Source organism: Lethenteron reissneri, unplaced genomic scaffold (genome assembly GCF_015708825.2).
Source record: "Lethenteron reissneri isolate LAM-NWPU_2019-01 unplaced genomic scaffold, ASM1570882v1 scaffold_1436, whole genome shotgun sequence".
NCBI lineage: Eukaryota > Metazoa > Chordata > Hyperoartia > Petromyzontiformes > Petromyzontidae > Lethenteron > Lethenteron reissneri.
In genome coordinates this window covers 1-20120 of record NW_026891153.1, presented here as the reverse complement: position 1 = coordinate 20120, position 20120 = coordinate 1, and the positions used below count along the sequence as shown (strand labels likewise).

Sequence of the window (20120 nt, the reverse complement as noted above, 5' to 3'; positions counted from 1 at the left end):
GCTTCCGAGATCCCCTTTAACAAACAAAACATAATACAAATATAACCCGTAAAAACAAAGTTTTTCACTATAAATCCTTTATATGCGTGGCGGCTAGAGTCCTCTCGTCCTCTGGCTTGAGATGGCTGCCACCTATGGGTCAGATGATTGCATGGCACCATTAAGCAATTGGTAATTAAATATAAAAATTTTGTCCTAAAAAGTGTAAAATTTTGGGGAAAAAATGTCACGAACATAAATTGTCACGCACAACGAGTCTGTGTGCAAAATGTCAGCTCGATTGGATCACGGGAAGTGGGTTAAAAACGACCGAAAGATTTGCACGGTCGTAAGCGCGCAAGCAAGCAAGTGAACTTAATATAAAGGATTTAATAAGGGAGCTCTGGTCCGCCGCAGTAAGAGGCCAGCATTTCCCCCACCAGCTCGGCAATCGGTGGGGTTCATGTTCGTCGCAAGGCCAACCGGATCAAGTGCGGAACCCAATGTGACGCGCTTGCTGCTGTTGTTGTTGTTGTGTTGTCACTGGTGACGGGCCTGACAATCCACTCGCTGCACTTGCGGGAACGTGGGCCGACTCTCACACTCGAGCGGTGTCGCCATGCGCAAGTTCACAGTGTCTCTAATCATATATTCTATAGAAATGTCTGAAATGTTCTTGTGAAAGCGTCACTCTGAGTCTCAAGACTCTTAAGTCGATTTGGTTTTTTTGAAGGTGGAACACTTATACTTACGTTGAAAGGTTTGACCAAATTCCAATGGCGATGAAAATTTTGGCTTCGCGGGAGGACGGAACGGGGGATGCCGGACAAAGCTGAGCTCAGTTGGGAGGAGTCGCCGCTGCCGCCGCCGCCACTCAGAGGGCGCGCGGTCTTACTGATGAACTCGTCGAGTGATTTGTTGCGTTTGTTGTTGACAATCTGTGACTGTGCACCGCTGCGAATGTAGCGGCAGCAGCAGCACCGAATCGCTTCGCTCGCTATTTATACATTGGAGCCCGGCGTTGCCAGCCGTCTTTGGTCATTTCTCGAATCGATTATCGCGCAGTTCATTCCCGTCGGCCGTCGTGAAGGCGGGGGGTCTTTCTACTCGCCAGTGATGTTACAGACGGATCGGGGTACACGGACACGGCCAAGACGAATCGATATATCGGCGAAACTCCGCCCTTGCTGTGCGAACCTCGATCCCAGGCTGCGTTCCCGGGCTGAAGCGCATTCGCTGTGGCTGGGCCAAGGCTGGTTGGGATTCCCTACCTACCGCTGGAGATTCGTTTATTCGATGGTGTGGACACTTTCAATAAGTATCGTCCTAAACCCACATCTTGGCAAGTCAATGTAGTCTTCATAGCTTCTCCGTCTCTCTTGGCCGTGTTCTTACAAGGCGCCTTGAGGCACTTTGACGAATACATGTTAATCATTATTACTGGATGAGCTTTGGAACAACAGCACGGAGAGAGACAGAAAGATTGAGCGCGTCGATCTGTGAGCCAGTGCAAGTTAAAATGTATCTTCTCGATTGTTGAGAAAAGTCAGTGGGACAGAGCAAAACAACTGGTAACACCCTAATATGGTCGTAGCTAATCTTTAGGCGGTACCCAGTTTTGTATTTGGCCGACGATACGCTAGGGACAGGCTTTTGTAACCTCACCTCATTTCCAACGCAGATAAATAGCAAGCAAGTCTTCCTCGTGCGTGTGTTGTGTGTTGTCCTTTTCACCCCCCACTGCGGCACCTCCGATTAGTGGAACGGTGGGGAGGCCTTCATTCAGCAGGGGAACTATCAAGGCTGACAACGATGACGATACACAAACAACTGGTTATCGTGATGCCCTGCATCCGCTGGAGGCGCTATGTCGGCCGCAAGGCTACAACGGAAAAACCAAATGCTTCTGTGGGAGTTCCAATCCGGATGGTGGCTACAACACGTGTAGTAGTAGCTACACGTGTAGCTACTACTACACGTGTTGTAGCTACTACTATACGTGTTGTAGCTACAACACGTGTAGTAGTAGCTACACGTGTAGTAGCTACAAATGCTACAGGCCCCGCACTTTCAAGGGCCCCGCGCTAAATGCTTTCAAGCTGTCAATATCGGTTCAGTTATTCCGCACTTGTTCTATTACTATAGCACTACGAGCTTTTTGCCCGTCCAAGGACGGGTGTATATTACAGTACATCTGAAATATTCAATAGAAAAATTGTTCAGCTCATGATTATTAATGAGGAGGGGTGGGGTGGCCCCATGTGGAGTGACGTCACCCCTCATTGTTATTGGGGAGGGGTGCGGCATGCGGAGTGACCTCAACCGCTCATGGTTATTAGGGAGGGGTGCGGCATGCGGAGTGACCTCACCCGCTCATGGTTATTAGGGAGGGGTGCGGCATGCGGAGTGACCTCACCCGCTCATGGTTATTAGGGAGGGGTGCGGCATGCGGAGTGACCTCACCCGCTCATGGTTATTAGGGAGGGGTGCGGCATGCGGAGTGACATCACCCGCTCATGGTTATTAGGGAGGGGTGCGGCATGCGGAGTGACATCACCCGCTCATGGTTATTGGGAGGGTGCGGCATGCGGAGTGACATCACCCGCTCATGGTTATTAGGGAGGGGTGCGGCATGCGGAGTGACATCACCCGCTCATGGTTATTGGGGAGGGGTGCGGCATGTGTAGTGACGTCACCCCCTCATGGTTATAGGGAGGGGGTGCGGCATGTGGAGTGACCTCACCCGCTCATGGTTATTGGGGAGGGGTGAGGCATGTGGATGTGTGCGACCTTCTAGTGCGTCAGTGTAAATTACACGCGTGGTGCATGAATATTAATGAAGGGGGGGGGGGGGGCTCTTTTCAGTGACGTCACACACGGATGTAGCACTGTGCTGCGTAGATTTATTTTTTGACGTCACTTCCTATAAAGAAACGCTGTCATATTGAAGCGACTCTGCGTTATAAACTATTTAACTCAGCTCGACCTTCCTCTGCGCTGGTGTAAACATCCACCCGCTCATGAATATTAGTGAGCGGGGTGTGCCTCGTGTGGAGTGACGTCACGCGGTGGGGTGTGCCTCATGTGGAGTGACGTCACGCGGTGGGGTGGGCCTCATGTGGAGTGACGTCACGCGGTGGGGTGTGTCTCATGTGGAGTGACGTCACGCGCGGGACGGACAGACATTTCTGGGCGATTATAGTAGGCAATACCGCCTTCAACTTTTACGAACGACTGCGTGTTTAAGATTAGCGATTTGTCGTATTATTTGGCTGTATAGCAAATGAAAAATTACAATTTTTTTACTGTGCAAGTAAAACAGTGTTTTAATATTTGCGTGTTTTTATTTTATTTAGGGCCCCTTCATAACGTCCGCTACCTCATTGTTCAACGTAACAACAACAACAGCAACAACAACAAACAACATATTTGGCGACACTTGCTTTGCAAGTGATGTACAATCACTGTTAACATTATAGGCAAGCTCACCTATAGCGTACAGGACCCTTGGCCAATTTTCTAGCTTGGACGAAGACCCCCACCCCCCCCCCCCCCCTAGGGAGCCTCTCCTGCCGCGAGACGCGTCCGTCACGTGTTCGAACACGACGAGCGAATTGGGGGAAACCCAAATCATCCTTCGGGCTGCACCGCCAGGTCGGCCGACGACTGCCCCCGTGGCTGCCCCTGGCACGGTGCCCATCATCGCGAACCTTCCCACTTGCCCGCCACCCGCGTCGACCGATCTGGTCCACCGAGCCACGGATCTGGCAACGTTTGCCTCCCCGGGAGCAATGGATCCTCATCCTCCTCCTGCCGCTGCTGCTGCTGCTGGCTCCTCCTGGCTCCCCAGCTGCTCACGCGCGGCCAGGCGAGAGGATGTGGAACACGTCTTCGCCGAGCAGCAGACGGGCGAGCGTTGTGGAGGAGTCGCGGGTACCAGTGAATTCCTTCTCCCTCCGCTCCCGGTGCGTTCTTGCTACTGCTGCTGCCGCTGCCCGCTGCTATTGCCGTCGCCGCCGCTGCTGCTGCTGCGCGAATGTATCCCGAGGCCCCGCATGAGCTCGTGGGCCGTGCGGAGCGGCGCGAAGGCGACGTGAGCCAGGCCGTGCGTCTCGACGGCCGCGTAGCACGACACCAGCAGCCCGTCGACGATCGCCGTGCCGTGGTGCGTGAGCGGCGCGTACGACCCCAGCGCCTCCACCCAGCTCACGCGCACCACGCGCACCGCACGCAGCCGCGGTGCTCCGTCATCGCCAACAACAACACCACTACCACCACCACTAACGCCACCAGCACCACCACTAACGCTACCACCAGCACCACCACTAACGCTACCACCAGCACCACCCCTAACGCCACCAGCACCACCACTACGCTACCGCCAACAACCACCACTAACGCCACCAGCACCACCACTAACGCTACCGCCAGCACCACCACTAACGCTACCACCAGCACCACCAGGAAGATCAACACCACCGCCACCACCAACACGACCAGTAGCAGCAGGATCAGCAAGAGCACCCGCCAGCTCAAAGACGAACATGCCGTGGCCGCACGCGGCTGGCAAAGAGGGCCACGGCGCGCTCCTCCGGGGAGGAACACCGCTGCCACTATCGCCGCAGCCGTCATCGTCGGAGTCTCCGGGCGCGGGCGAACACGAGGTGCGACGGGGGGTGACGAGGAGGCGGCCGCCGCCTTCCGTCTCCAGGGTGATGAAGCGGCGCCGCTGGCGGGGCTCGCGGTCGAGGAAGAGGAGGAGGTCGCTGTAGGCGGGCGGCGAGGTGGGCCCGCTCGCCGCCAGGACGCGCTCGCCGGCCCGCAGGTCGCGCAGCCTCTTGGAGCCGCCGCCCTCCACCAAGAGGCCGCGCGTCGCCGTGGAAGCAGCCCTCGCTGCCCTTGGCCGCCGCGATGTTGGAGTTCTCTGCACGGGTGGGATGGAGGTAGAGATGCGGGGGGTGTGGAGGGTGGGGGGGATGGAGAGAGACCGGTTAGAGAATGAGACATCGAGATGAAGAGAGGGGATATGGACAGATGGAGAGAGAGAAATATAGATTGAGACATAGAGATGGAGAGATAGAGGGATGGAGAGAGACCGGCAGAGACGGAGATGGAGAGAGAATGAGATGGAGAGAGAATGAGATGGAGAGAGAGGGAATCTGGTGATGCTGCTGCTACTGCATTGGCAGCGGTCCGCAGGCACACTGTTGTATCCTAACCCTTCTTCCATAATTGAGATTAATAATATTTGATGATTTTATATATTATCTTTTTACTTGTTTTTTTTTAATGAGTGAAACACACCAAGCGCAGCAAACTGCAAAAACACCAGGTGTTGTTAAGTAATGAACTGGAGGAGGGCTAGGATGGCAGAATTTGCAACCTTGCTTCAAGGAAAGATAAGGCCTGATGAACGGGACATGTCACCCGTGCAGGCGGCAGAGACAGTGGAGTGTCAGCCAGACATAGTTTAAGGCAAAAAGCCCAACCATCCTGCATGGTTTTAAAGTAACGTCAAAATTCGAAATTTCAACAACAGAGTAGGCTAAATTATCGATTCTCGCCGCTCCGCTCAAATTGGAGACCAGGCTGCGAGCTACATAAATGAACCATTGCCCATTTGCTAATCCAATAATGAATGTTAACTATTATGAAGTCAAAACGAATTCTATGACCCAGCACATGGGAAAATAATAGGGGCAGTGTCGACTCAAAGGCAATGGAAGAAACAGAGGCGCCTTTGTCTAAATCACAACCACAGAAAGCCAGGAATCATCACTGATTGTGTGTTAGGGATTCCGAGCTAATTAGAACACGTGCACACAGAAAGGGTAGAAGCACGCCTTGTTCTCCTGCAGCTGAGGAAACAAAGATAAACCCAAAGAGGCCTTGGACCTGAAATTAAGAATAACATTCCCAGAGCAGAAGGTTGGAGGGACAGGGGAGAGCTGATTTAAAAAAAGTGTTGTATATCTCAAGGCGGCAGACCCAGCTAAATAACACGGCTGCGGGGGTCACCAAAGTTCGCGTTCGCCTAGTTAAGACAAAAGCTCAATTATTCTGTATTGCTATTAAAGTAACGTTAAAGTCGGAATTTAACAACAGGGTAGGCTAAAGTTTATATTCACACCCACTCCAATTAAACCAGGTCACAAGTACGCCTACTGAACCATCACCATCATTAAGTCAATATGAAATGTTATTTCCATACTTTAATGCTTTCTATACAACTCGACCCGAAGCATATGCATGAAAAGACAAAAGTAAAACTTATGAAAAGCCAGGATAACGGGATGAATCACCACCAGGTCGAATATAAATACATAATAAAAAAAACGATGTGAAACCCAGGGTCGGAGAGAAAGGGAGATCCCGGCCGTCTTTGTATCCCCGCAACGCGGGATAGGAGTGTTATACGCTCGGGGAAACACCTACACTTGAGTCAAGCACCACGATGGGAAACGACAGACCTTAGGTTACATACAGAATCATAACTGTGAAATAGTAAGGGACAAATGTTAACTTAAAACTTTTTAACCATTTCTTGTGCGCCGGGTCGGAGAGAGTGTTGCCCCTCCCTCCAGGTTGTGCAACACGAACAAAGACGCCTATGAGACATTTGTAACGTCTGTGTTTTGGGTTCATGAAGAAGGCCAGACAAGAGATAATATTGCACCCAGACAGAGAGACGACCTCGAGGCAATTTGTAACATCTGATGTTTGCTCGTGGGTTTATGGAGGGAGTGTGACAACGAATATACCGTCAGTGATGCACACAAGGACACACGGACATACGGACAGACACATGGACACACCTGCCTACGGACAGATCCTGACACAGCAAAATCGGAAGAAGCCCCGCCTTGTGGGCGGGATCCAGGGGGATTTTTCGGCATAAAGTAAAGGATCCTGAGCATTGGAAGTCAGTGCGACGAGAGGGTCCACTCAGGAGTGCGACGGGAGGGTCGACTCAGGAACGAGTGCGACCAGAGTGGGTCCACTCAGGAGTGCGACCAGCGGGTCCACTCAGGAGTGCGACCAGAGGGTCGACTCAGGAGCGAGGGCGACCAGCGGGTCGACCCAGGAGCGAGCTCGACCGGGAGGGTCGACTCAGGAGCGCGCTGCGACCAGCGGGTCGGCTCGACTCATCTTCAGCTCGTCAACCTCTGCCGAATCGGGGGTCTCTGCTGCCACCGGAGTGGTGAGCATCGCGGATCGGCGACAACCCAGAGCTGCACGCTACGAGCGAGTTGTGGGCGCCACCTACCGACCGGGTTCCGAACTGCGACAGCGTATCACGGGCATCCGAACCAGTTCGCCACGGTGACAGGGGATCAACTGATACGTATGACGCGCACCGCCCCCTCACCACACGACCACCAGCGTCTGTTTGACCTAAAGAATCGACTCCGAACACTGACTATTCAAGACAACTCTTACCACTCAAAAACACTCGAACCCATAAGCCATCCGTGGCTGGAAAGCATCACAACGAGACCGAGTGATGGCCCTCCGTCGTTATTCGTTTATAAGAGTATTCTTAATTTTTATCTTTAATATTTAGTGGGCTGTACTCTTAATCGCATAAATTCCCAACAGATCCATCAATACGAACTGATTCTTGGCACCTCCTTCCGCCGAGCCACGCTCACGTGGGGAGTGGTGGCCCACCGGATCCTTATCAGGTGATCTGGTCCCCAATTAGTAAACTTGGTATAAGATAACGAGCTTCGGAAAAGGAGCACCGTCGCAGGCCCTTACTCCGAGCCGTTCTGTTGTCAGATAACCTGCCGATGTATCTGTTGAGATTGGTGCCTTTAAGAATAATAACTGTTTTTGATTGTGTTTTTTTTTATCGCCGTATAATCTTTCAAGTATCTTTCAGTCATAATCGCCGCACGTACTCGCATCCTCTACAGAATATTCAACTGTCCGTGACCCAAGGTGTTAACAACGTGATAAGGGTTGCGTATGATCAATAAGGAGTGTGGTACTGCGTGAACAATATTGAGTATAATCATTCATTAACGTTAAGGTTTTCTTAGCATAGTATTTGCGTGTTTTAACGACTCTCTCTCTCACTAACAACCATCGCGTTATGCGGGATCCATGTGCAGTTGTCAAAGTGAAATCAGACAATCGTTGATGATACTGTATTGATGCCGTGTTGACGTTCCGGGATTGAGAGTTCGCATACTATATCATAGTTAAGGTTGAATTAGTAATAAATTGATCAATACAGAAGTGGTTGTGTGATTCTTTCCTGAAATCTATGCATAAGATCTGCTTCTGCGTTGAGATTTGAACTTGGTGACCTTAATAAACACACTAATACATACTCAGTAAATGTTAAAGCGATAACGGGGTGAACCGGGGTCTGGTTATCATAACGACTTGCGTTATCATAATTACACCCACTCGCATAATTAATACGATTACCTCTCGAATTGGCATAATTAAAATGTGCGTAATTACATAAATTAACATATTTCCGGATAATTACACATTTGGCCAAATTTCATTTAATTATTATTATTTCCACTGAATATTCATAACCCACATATACAACATAATAATTTCACCCACGCACGCATACAAATAACAAATTTTCATACCCAACATATACAACATAATGGGGGCTCGTCTTCCGGGATCTCTCGCAGACAGTTATGCATGAATTCAGGAACGAATCACTGATGTGTTAATCAAAGTGTTGTGAACTAACGTTGCCTTGTGATTGTAAACGGGGGTATACAAACAAAACGCGCTCTGAAGGAAATACCAGAGTAGCAGAGTATAACAAAGACAGCTGGGCTGAGATTATTTGCTCGAGTTGAACTGACGCATCCTGTGATACAATTGTTTATATGCACTCTGAAAAGAAATATTAAGGTAACTCTTGCCATACTTAAGATGCTAGGATTAAGAATAATATTTGAATGGGTTACGGGATACGGGGAGGTCGTATTTAAACGTACCGACCAATCTGTTACAAAGCAGTACAGTCAGAGAGACATATGGGAAGGGAGCTGTATCGATAACACGAACACACCTCGGGGGAAACTAATTGACTGGATAAAAAGTAACGAAGGCAAACACGATGCAAAAACTGCAGAGAAGGCAGGACAGGACTCATACCTTCTCACACAGGCATACAGACAGGGATTGTGGAATGAGGAAATTTTGGAAAGGAAACGGGAGAGAAATCGTCTCTAATAAACGACGAGAAATGTCCTCACACCCTCGAGAGGGAGGAGAAATCAAAGCTCGCGACACCAGCGAAACTCACAGACGTTGAGCCACAGAATAAATATGGAAGTAACATCAAATCACTCTCTTGGGTACGTGGACAGAGTCCAGGGATTGATCGCACAAAAGTTAAAGTAAAATCGCCAGGACATGGTACACTAAGGGCAGAGGCAAAAACTGAAGGGAAATGGCAACACGAGCGACACGGCCCTGGGCGCGCACACAGAAAATGCACACCACTTAAACACAGGGACACAGCACAGACCAAAGTGACAGATTGCCTGATGATAACTTGTTTGATGATGACGCTGTCAGCAATCAACTTTCGGAATACCTGTTCACCAGTAAAACCCTTAAGTTGATGGACAAGGCTCTAGTCAGAATTCCCGATTTTGACCCCCACAATAAGACTATGGATATCCACACACATATCGCGACAGTGGAAGAGGAGGCAATGATTAGAGGGCTGAGGAGACGGGATGAAAAAGCGAGTTTGTTGAAACGGACCTTACATAAAGAATCTATTCCATGGGTAAAGTCACTACCACACAAGGTTAGAAATGATTTTAAACAATTGAGCCTGGCAGTGATTCGGAAGTTTGGAGAATATTCGACACTCACTGAGGGGTTTTATGCTGTAAAATCGATGACCCAGGGCATGGACCAAGATCCACGTGACTACCTCGTCCAATTTAAAAGAGCGTATTACGCAGGCGATGTGAATCAATACCACGAAGGGGATAAAATGTTCAAAATTATGTTTTTTGAATCCTTAAGCCCAGAGATTACAGAAAGGGTGAGAATGTTTTGAATCCAGAAACCGCATCCTTACGCCGCATAGAGAGCAAGGCGTACATGGCATGGTTATACAGAGCTAAGAATCATAATTCGGATCCAGAACACAGGGAGAGGGATGAGGAACCCAGCCTCTCAGAGAGGAATAAAAATCACCGAGCAGTCCCACCATGCAGAGAGCAGCAGAAACGCACGCACACATGGCAAAATAACCCAGAGAGAGGTTGGCACGAGAATGAGAGCGGCACAAAGCCGAACATTCAGGAGAATCGCAGGAGGGGGAGGTTCAGAATAGAACCATACCAACACCCCATGCCCCGACATGCGCAAGGTCAAGATTACCCACAGGGATGGCGAAGTAACAATCCAGGAAAAATTTGGCACCCAAATGGGAAAAACACTGGGCCAAGGGTGCAGGAGAATCGTAGGAGGGAGAGGTTCAGAGCAGAACCATATCAACACCCCATCCCACGACACACGCAAGGTTCAAATTACGCACAGAGATGGGAAGATAACCACCTAGCGGGAAGGTGTTACACATACCGCGGAGGTATGGATGCGAACATTCACGAGAATCGCAGGATGGGAGGTCAAACACAATCGATACAATTCCGACCAATTCCTCCACCGGCTATACCAGGAGGGAATAGAGGAATAACACAGAATACGGTCCAAATACGTGATGAACCATCCACAGTGATTGAGAGCGGGCAGCCCATACGCGCCACACCCGCCGAGGTGTTAAACCCGGCGCTCAATGTGAAATACAGGCAGGCTGCAAGTGACAGGGCGGGCAAAAACGTGGACAGTGCTCCCGTAAATGACGCGCGGATCGAATACAAGGACAGGGTTGCATTGAAGCGTGATCGGACAGTACAAAAACAGACAGCAGGGACACGCCCTGAGGAGCGCAGGCATGAGCCTTTGAATGGAAAATATCCAAGGGAAACCAAAAATTGTGGATCGGAGTGCTAAAATGGAGACGAATGTCCATGACGTATCGGGAATGGTGTTGAAATCCAACACACTAGTAAAAACAAAGAGGGCAACATTACGAGGGACAGAATTAAATCGACACACTGACTCGGCAAATGTGCATGTAATCGCAGAGAGAGCGAATGCCTCGAACCAAATGTCAAAGTGGGTCGTGTGCGCGAATTCTGGTTATGTGCAGCACAATTTTTCACCACACACTCCCACGACACAGAGAGTGAGAGAGGAAACTACAAAAACGAACCCGAAAACCGTGATCGAATTATCGAAGTGGTGAACGAGGCAACATGAGGAAGGTAACGCATAAATGCGTTCGAAACCGCTACCTAGCGTTTCCCAGGATTTAACAAAAACAAAAATGAATATTCGTCGGAGTCATGATGTATCAGAACCGATGTAACGCAATATCGATGTTTAACGCTTGTTTAATTTTCTTTGCTCAATTCAAATAACCATGTTAAGTTGTGACACGTACGCGCGCGTTGTAAGGAATAGCAGCAAAACTTGAGGACAATCGATGGTTCATGATGGAAGAAGGGTATACATTTTTTTAAAAATAACCCGTGGCCATTTGACCACTGGTCATTTTTAAAAGGGCGGTATGTTGTATCCTAACCCTTCTTCCATAATTGAGATTAATAATATTTGATGATTTTTATATATTATCTTTTACTTGTTTTTTTAATGAGTGAAACACACCAAGCGCAGCAAACTGCAAAACACCAGGTGTTGTTAAGTAATGAACTGGAGGAGGGCTAGGATGGCAGAATTTGCAACCTTGCTTCAAGGAAAGATAAGGCCTGATGAACGGGCACATGTCACCCGTGCAGGCGGCAGAGACAGTGGGAGTGTCAGCCAGACATAGTTAAGGCAAAAAGCCCAACCATCCTGCATGGTTTTAAAGTAACGTCAAAATTCGAAATTCAACAACAGAGTAGGCTAAATTATCGATTCTCGCGCTCGCTCAAATTGGAGACCAGGCTGCGAGCTACATAAATGAACCATTGCCCATTTGCTAATCCAATACTGAATGTTAATATTACTGAAGTCAAAACGAATTCTATGACCTCAGCACATGGGCAAATAATAGGGCAGTGTCGACTCAAAGGCAATGGAAGAAACAGAGGCGCCTTTGTCTAAATCACAACCACAGAAAGCCAGGAATCATCACTGATTGTGTGTTAGGGATTCCGAGCTAATTAGAACACGTGCACACAGAAAGGGAGGTAGAAGCACGCCTTGTTCTCCTGCAGCTGAGGAAACAAAGATAAACCCAAAGAGGCCTTGGACCTGAAATTAAGAATAACATTCCCAGAGCAGAAGGTTGGAGGGACAGGGGAGAGCTGATTTAAAAAAAGTGTTGTATATCTCTCAAGGCGGGCAGACCCAGCTAAATAACACGGCTGCGGGGGTCACCAGAAGTTCGCGTTCGCCTAGTTAAGACAAAAAGCTCAATTATTCTGTATTGCTATTAAAGTAACGTTAAAGTCGGAATTTAACAACAGGGTAGGCTAAAGTTTGATATTCACACCCACTCCAATTAAACCAGGTCACAAGTACGCCTACTGAACCATCACCATCATTAAGTCAATATGAAATGTTATTTCCATACTTTAATGCTTTCTATACAACTCGACCCGAAGCATATGCATGAAAAGACAAAAGTAAAACTTATGAAAAGCCAGGATAACGGGATGAATCACCACCAGGTCGAATATAAATACATAATAAAAAAAACGATGTGAAACCCAGGGTCGGAGAGAAAGGGAGATCCCGGCCGTCTTTGTATCCCCGCAGCGCGGGATAGGAGTGTGTATACGCTCGGGGAAACACCTACACTTGAGTCAAGCACCACGATGGGAAACGACAGACCTTAGGTTACATACAGAATCATAACTGTGAAATAGTAAGGGACAAATGTTAACTTAAAACTTTTTAACCATTTCTTTGTGCGCCGGGTCGGAGAGAGTGTTGCCCCTCCCTCCAGGTTGTGCAACACGAACAAAGACGCCTATGAGACATTTGTAACGTCTGTGTTTTGGGTTCATGAAGAAGGCCAGACAAGAGATAATATTGCACCCAGACAGAGAGACGACCTCGAGGCAATTTGTAACATCTGATTGTTTGCTCGTGGGTTTATGGAGGGAGTGTGACAACGAATATACCGTCAGTGATGCACACAAGGACACACGGACATACGGACAGACACATGGACACACCTGCCTACGGACAGATCCTGACACAGCAAAAATCGGAAGAAGCCCCGCCTTGTGGGCGGGATCCAGGGGGATTTTTCGGCATAAAGTAAAGGATCCTGAGCATTGGAAGTCAGTGCGACGAGAGGGTCCACTCAGGAGTGCGACGGGAGGGTCGACTCAGGAACGAGTGCGACCAGAGTGGGTCCACTCAGGAGTGCGACCAGCGGGTCCACTCAGGAGTGCGACCAGAGGGTCGACTCAGGAGCGAGGGCGACCAGCGGGTCGACCCAGGAGCGAGCTCGACCGGGAGGGTCGACTCAGGAGCGAGCTGCGACCAGCGGGTCGGCTCGACTCATCTTCAGCTCGTCAACCTCTGCCGAATCGGGGGTCTCTGCTGCCACCGGAGTGGTGAGCATCGCGGATCGGCGACAACCCAGAGCTGCACGCTACGAGCGAGTTGTGGGCGCCACCTACCGACCGGGTTCCGAACTGCGACAGCGTATCAACGGGCATCCGAACCAGTTCGCCACGGTGACAGGGGATCAACTGATACGTATGACGCGCACCGCCCCCTCACCACACGACCACCAGGCGTCTGTTTGACCTAAAGAATCGACTCCGAACACTGACTATTCAAGACAACTCTTACCACTCAAAAACACTCGAACCCATAAGCCATCCGTGGCTGGAAAGCATCACAACGAGACCGAGTGATGGCCCTCCGTCGTTTATAAGAGTATTCTTAATTTTTATCTTTAATATTTAGTGGGCTGTACTCTTAATCGCATAAATTCCCAACAGATCCATCAATACGAACTGATTCTTGGCACCTCCTTCCGCCGAGCCACGCTCACGTGGGGAGTGGTGGCCCACCGGATCCTTATCAGGTGATCTGGTCCCCAATTAGTAAACTTGGTATAAGATAACGAGCTTCGGAAAAGGAGCACCGTCGCAGGCCCTTACTCCGAGCCGTTCTGTTGTCAGATAACCTGCCGATGTATCTGTTGAGATTGGTGCCTTTAAGAATAATAACTGTTTTTGATTGTGTTTTTTTTTATCGCCGTATAATCTTTCAAGTATCTTTCAGTCATAATCGCCGCACGTACTCGCATCCTCTACAGAATATTCAACTGTCCCGTGACCCAAGGTGTTAACAACGTGATAAGGGTTGCGTATGGTCAATAAGGAGTGTGGTACTGCGTGAACAATATTGAGTATAATCATTCATTAACATTAAGGTTTTCTTAAGCATAGTATTTGCGTGTTTTAACGACTCTCTCTCTCACTAACAACCATCGCGTTATGCGTGATCCATGTGCAGTTGTCAAAGTGAAATCAGACAATCGTTGATGATACTGTATTGATGCCGTGTTGACGTTCCGGGATTGAGAGTTCGCATATTATATCATAGTTAAGGTTGAATTAGTAATAAATTGATCAATACAGAAGTGGTTGTGTGATTCTTTCCTGAAATCTATGCATAAGATCTGCTTCTGCGTTGAGATTTGAACTTGGTGACCTTAATAAACACACTAATACATACTCAGTAAATGTTAAAGCGATAACGGGGTGAACCGGGGTCTGGTTATCATAACGACTTGCGTTATCATAATTACACCCACTCGCATAATTAATACGATTACCTCTCGAATTGGCATAATTAAAATGTGCGTAATTACATAAATTAACATATTTCCGGATAATTACACATTTGGCCAAATTTCATTTAATTATTATTATTTCCACTGAATATTCATAACCCACATATACAACATAATAATTTCACCCACGCACGCATACAACATAACAAATTTTCATACCCAACATATACAACAACACACACCAACAACGACAACGACGACAACTCAACACATGCGTCAATAACCACTCTGGTCTTGCTCGACATTATGCTTTTGTGTTTGCAGATGCGTTACGAAAACAACAACAACAACAACGACGACAAAAAGGGGGGCTCTCAACACAGGTAAATGGCGTAGCATGGAGCACACAGTCAGCCCCAAGCCTCGCAACTTCAGCACTCTGGACAGCGCCGGTTGGGGAAGAAGTTGGGGGATTGTGCGGTCCCGACGTCACTCGCCAGCAATGTTCGAGCCGAGACCGGGGCTCGAACTCAGGTGGCCAGGCGCGAGAGCCGTGCAGTGTCGAGAGCCGTCGCGACAGCGCTCCAAAGTGACAACGGTGACGACAGCGGCTACGGCCAGCGGAGCAACATCGTCAGTCGCACGGAGTGTGACTCCCCACGCGGTGCGGAAAGTCGCTGCCGAAGGTTAAACACTCAACAGGAAACAAGAGAAGCGTCACTTTTACACGAGTGGACAAATACAGCGTGGGTCACATGAAGGGCGCGTGTATGTGTGTGTGTACATGTACACACATACACGTGTGTGTGTGTGTGTACATGTACACACACACATACACGTGTGTGTGTGTGTATGTGTGTACATGTACACACACACATACACACGTGTGTGTGTGTGTGTACATGTACACACACACACACGTGTGTGTATGTGTGTATGTGTGTACATGTACACATACATACACACACGTGTGTGTGTATGTGTGTATGTGTGTGGTTAGCGCCGCCGTGTTCGTGTAGCCCGGTTAGACTAGTTCGATTCCAGCTCACGGCCAACACCGGTGACAATTATCTGAACCGGTCCAAGTCCTCCTCCTCTAGGTCGACTCAGCCTCAAATGAGTATGTCTGATGTGGTGTGTAAACATCGCCACTCGGGAGACAGAGGCGGCGGGGCGTTGTGCTGGCCACCCACCCCCTCGTGTGACACGCCGGCCTTCATAGGTGCTCGCTAACAGCACTTGCCCCTACAGCCTGTTGAAGACTATACGGGGGATCTGTTTCTTTTGTGTTTGGCGCTGCGCTGCGCTACGAACCCAGCGAGCCGAGTTCGATTCCCGCTCACGGCCAACACCAGTTGGCGATTAACGGAACCGGTTCTGAGCCTCCCCCTAGGTCGACTCAGCCTCAAATGAGTACCTGGTACAGAGTGTGTAAACATCGCCTGTCGGGCGTGGTGCTGGCCACCCACCCCCCCCCCCCCGTGTGTAGCCACGGCGCCCGAGGACACTTTTTGCCTCTGAAGGCCACGGAGCTATATCCCTGCGGCTCGATCATGAGCTGCTTGTGGGAGAACACGAATTAAATTGTTTTTATTAAATGAGATGAGCACACACAGTCGCCTTCATCGCATATCCGTCTCTACGCATGAAACATCAAGGTATTTGTTTTATGGCTGTGATGTTTTTTTAAGCGAGTCGGATATGTGAAGGAGACACGGCTTACTTGTTTACTACTGAATAGTCTACCGCAGCACGTGAAGTAGGACCATTGCCCGAAACGTCGCCTACGACATACAGTACACACACACACATCACTTACCGTGGAGCGATGGCCGTGGGGCCACCACGTTTGTTGTCCTGCCCCCACACCTCCGATTAGTGCGGTTGGCTACGTACGGTGCGAAAGAAGTTCGCCACACGCACGCGCACTCGTTTAATTGCAACGCCCACATACGCCACAGAAATATTGTCATTGACAAAACGCCAAATGTAGTTGTTTTCTTCTTGTTCTTCTAAACACACTTTTTTTTATTATCAATCGATTAACCGGTTCGACATCACGAACCACGAATAACTCTACCAATAGGGTTTTCCCCTTTTTTTCTGGCAACAAAAACTGACACCTTTTGCAAGGAATCATGCTTACATTAACCACTATACTTGCAGTCAAATGCAAAACAAAAAACAATACTCTGATAATGTATGAATTGTCTTTGAAAATGATTGGTCCACACCAGAGACAGCCTTCTTTAGAGCCTAGTCTCATACAGTGTTCGACCAGATGACGCCAAAAGGCGGCATTCGACTGCGAGTATTGTGGCTAATGTAAGCACGATTCCTTGCAAAAGGTGGCATTTTTTGTTGCCAGAAAAAAGGGGAAACCCCTATTAGTATATTGTGGTGCTGGCAAAGGAGGTCCCACCACGAATAACTCGTCGCTCGCAACGCGCTCACCGGCCTTGACGGAGCAGTGCACGTGCGACTTGGACTCGTAGTGGACCCAGTCGAAGCCCGCCTGGGCGGCGAGGCGTGCCAGCGTGCCGTACTTGTCGCGGTCGCGGTCCGACGTGGTGATGTCCACGGCGCGCCCCTCGTAGTGCAGCGACTCCTCCGAGTGGTGGCCGTCCTCGTCCCAGCCCTCGGTCACGCGCAGCTTCACGCCGGGCCACGTGTTCATCACGGAGATGGCGAGCGAGTTGAGGCGCTCCTTGCAGCGCTGAGCACGAGCGAGCGAGCGGAGAGAGACGGAAGAGAGAGTTGAGAGGGGAGAGACGGGGCAGACTTTTGACTTTTTAAACAACTTTTATTGCCGCCAGCAGCAGCAACAGCGCTGGAGGCGACTCCGATATGAAATGCACAAAGTCACCAGCAAATGAATGAAAATAAACGCTACAAATCCACGTGCTGTGGCGCTAAATGCGCCGCGCACAACACGAAAGAAAAGTCACGTGGTGGTGGTGGTGGTCATCGCGCACGCCACGGTGACGAGCGAGCGCTTCAGAAGGTGAACACCACGAGGGTGCTGTCCACGCTGGTGCAGAGAGGGGCTTGTCCGGCTCCCAAGTGTAGGGACCGGAGTTCAGTGAGAGGTGGACACAGGAGGGTGTGTGGGTGGCGTAGGTGGAGAGAGTAGAGGGAGAGAGAGAGGCAGAGCGAGAGAGAAACAAGGAGTTGGGGAGAGAAATACAAAGGGGGGTGGGGTGGGAGGTAGACAGATGGAGCGAGAAAGGAAGGAAAGAAGGGTACAGTGGAGGGGAGACACGGGGAGACACGGAGAGACACGGAGAGACACGGAGAGACACGGGGAGACACGGGGAGACAGTAAATTGCGAGAGAGAAGGGAGATGGCAGTAGGGTAAACAATGGGGTGTGGAGGGGGGTGAAATGACGAGACAAAGGGGCAGAGATGGAGCGGGCGGGAGATGGAGACGAGGGAAGAGGAGGGGGGTTATGCACGGGGAGAACAAGGGTAGAGAAGGAGAGAGAAGGAGACATCGACAGAGATAGACACGATGAGAGGGAGAAATGGAGAGAGAATGAGAATAGGGAGAGAGGGGGAGCGATACACGGAGAGACGGCGAGAGGGGAACTACAGGGAGGAGGAGGAGGGGGGAAGAGTGAGAGATATGGAGACCAACACGGAGAGACGGAAAGAGAGGGAGACACGGGGCTGCGTGTAGAACGAGAGAGAGCGAGAGAGCGGGGGTTACATAAAGCAAAGATTAAAAACAAACGAAATGGTGAACAAAGCAAAGTGCCGACTACACCGAGCATCTTCTTGTTTCCACTGATCATAAAAAATGATGATAATATCATCATTAGGAGTATCATCACTGATGATCATTTCATCATTAGAAGTATCATCACTGATGATCATTTCATCATTAGGAGTATCATCACTGATGATCATTTCATCACTTTTTGGTTCTTTCGGTAAAGTCACGTAGGTATAAAATAAATTAATGATTTTATGAATTTTCTACCCACGTGACTTTACCGAAAGAACCAAAGAGTATGGATCCTTGCAGTCACAAAAACTTCAAATCTAGATTGATCATATCATTATTAATAGTATCATCACTAATGATCATGTTATATTCATTTAGGAGTATCATTACCAGCGCCACCATCAGCAGTACTATCATCATCCTCGCCATCATCTTCCTCGCCATCATCATCTTCCTCCACATCCTCATCCCCATCATCATAACCATCATCCATCCTCACCCTCACCTAATCCCCCCCCGCCCCCAATCAAGGCACCCTCCTCACCTGCGTCATGAGGCGGTCGGCCCCGGTGCCCTCCTCGTCCTTGAACACGACGTCGGGGTTGTAGTTGGGCGTCAGCTCCCGGAACCTCTCGGAGCCGCGTGCGATCTTCCCCTCGTAGCGGCCGCTCGCGCCCAGCGCCCTCTCGGCCACGTTGGGCACGAACTGCTTGAAGGCGAGCGGCGTCAGCTTGCGCGCCGGGCGCCGCTGGCCCCCGTTCAAGCTACCAGGTCCGCAGGACTCTGCCGGCTGAGGCAGCAGCAGCAGCAGGAGCAGCAGCAGCAGCAGGAGGATGCTGACGGACAGCGGCGGCGGCGGCGGCGGTGATGAGGAGAGCGGCGCGCTCCGCCGATGGGCGAGGAGATGGTCCAGGTGGCGACAATCTCGCCCCATGCTGCTGCCGCCGCAAGATGTCAGCTGGGTGCCCGGCTGTGTGCTGCTGCTGCTGCTGGATGGTGGTGACGCTAAAGCTGCTGACGATGGTGGTGGCGGTGGTGGCGATGGCGCTGCTACAGCCGATGATGATGGTACAGATGGCGATCGTGTTGCGGATGGTGCTGGTGGTGGTGTTGGTGGTGACAATGGCGATTGTGTTGCTGCTAATGATGATGCTTGTGGTGATGTTTGTGGTAATTTTGTGTTGGTCATGGTGATACTGATGGTGATTGTGTATTGCTGATGGTGATGATGGTAATTGTGTATCGCTGATGGTGATGATGGTGATTGTGTATTGCTGATGGTGATGATGGTAATTGTATATTGCTGATGCTGATGGTGATTGTGTATTGCTGATAGTGGTGCTGCTGCTGCTATTACCACCGCTGTCGCTGTTAATGGTGGTGGTGCTGCCGCTGCTGATAATGATATCGCTGTTGGTGGTGGCTGAGTTGTCGGCGAATGCTGCAGGCTGCGCACGTGCGCGTGTGTCCCTCCGTCTCTGTCCGTATGTGTGTGTGCGTGTGTGTGGCCAGTACCAAGACACAAGCAAGCAGCAGCAGCCCTCCTCACACACAAACCCAGGGGCCAAAGCAACGGG

The 20120-nt window shown here is 49.9% G+C and overlaps 1 protein-coding gene across 1 annotated transcript; it reads right to left on the bottom strand.

Moving 5' to 3' along the window:
- Window positions 1-3955: 3955 nt before the first annotated feature.
- Window positions 3956-19378, bottom strand: LOC133362328 (indian hedgehog protein-like; the record flags this gene model as incomplete). The annotated part of the gene is given in 6 exon segments (XM_061581258.1): window positions 3956-4174; window positions 4629-4652; window positions 4655-4843; window positions 4845-4903; window positions 17270-17531; window positions 19088-19378. Coding segments are annotated over 6 exon segments (1044 nt in total), but the record flags the coding sequence as incomplete, so codon positions are not given.
- Window positions 19379-20120: the final 742 nt, after the last annotated feature.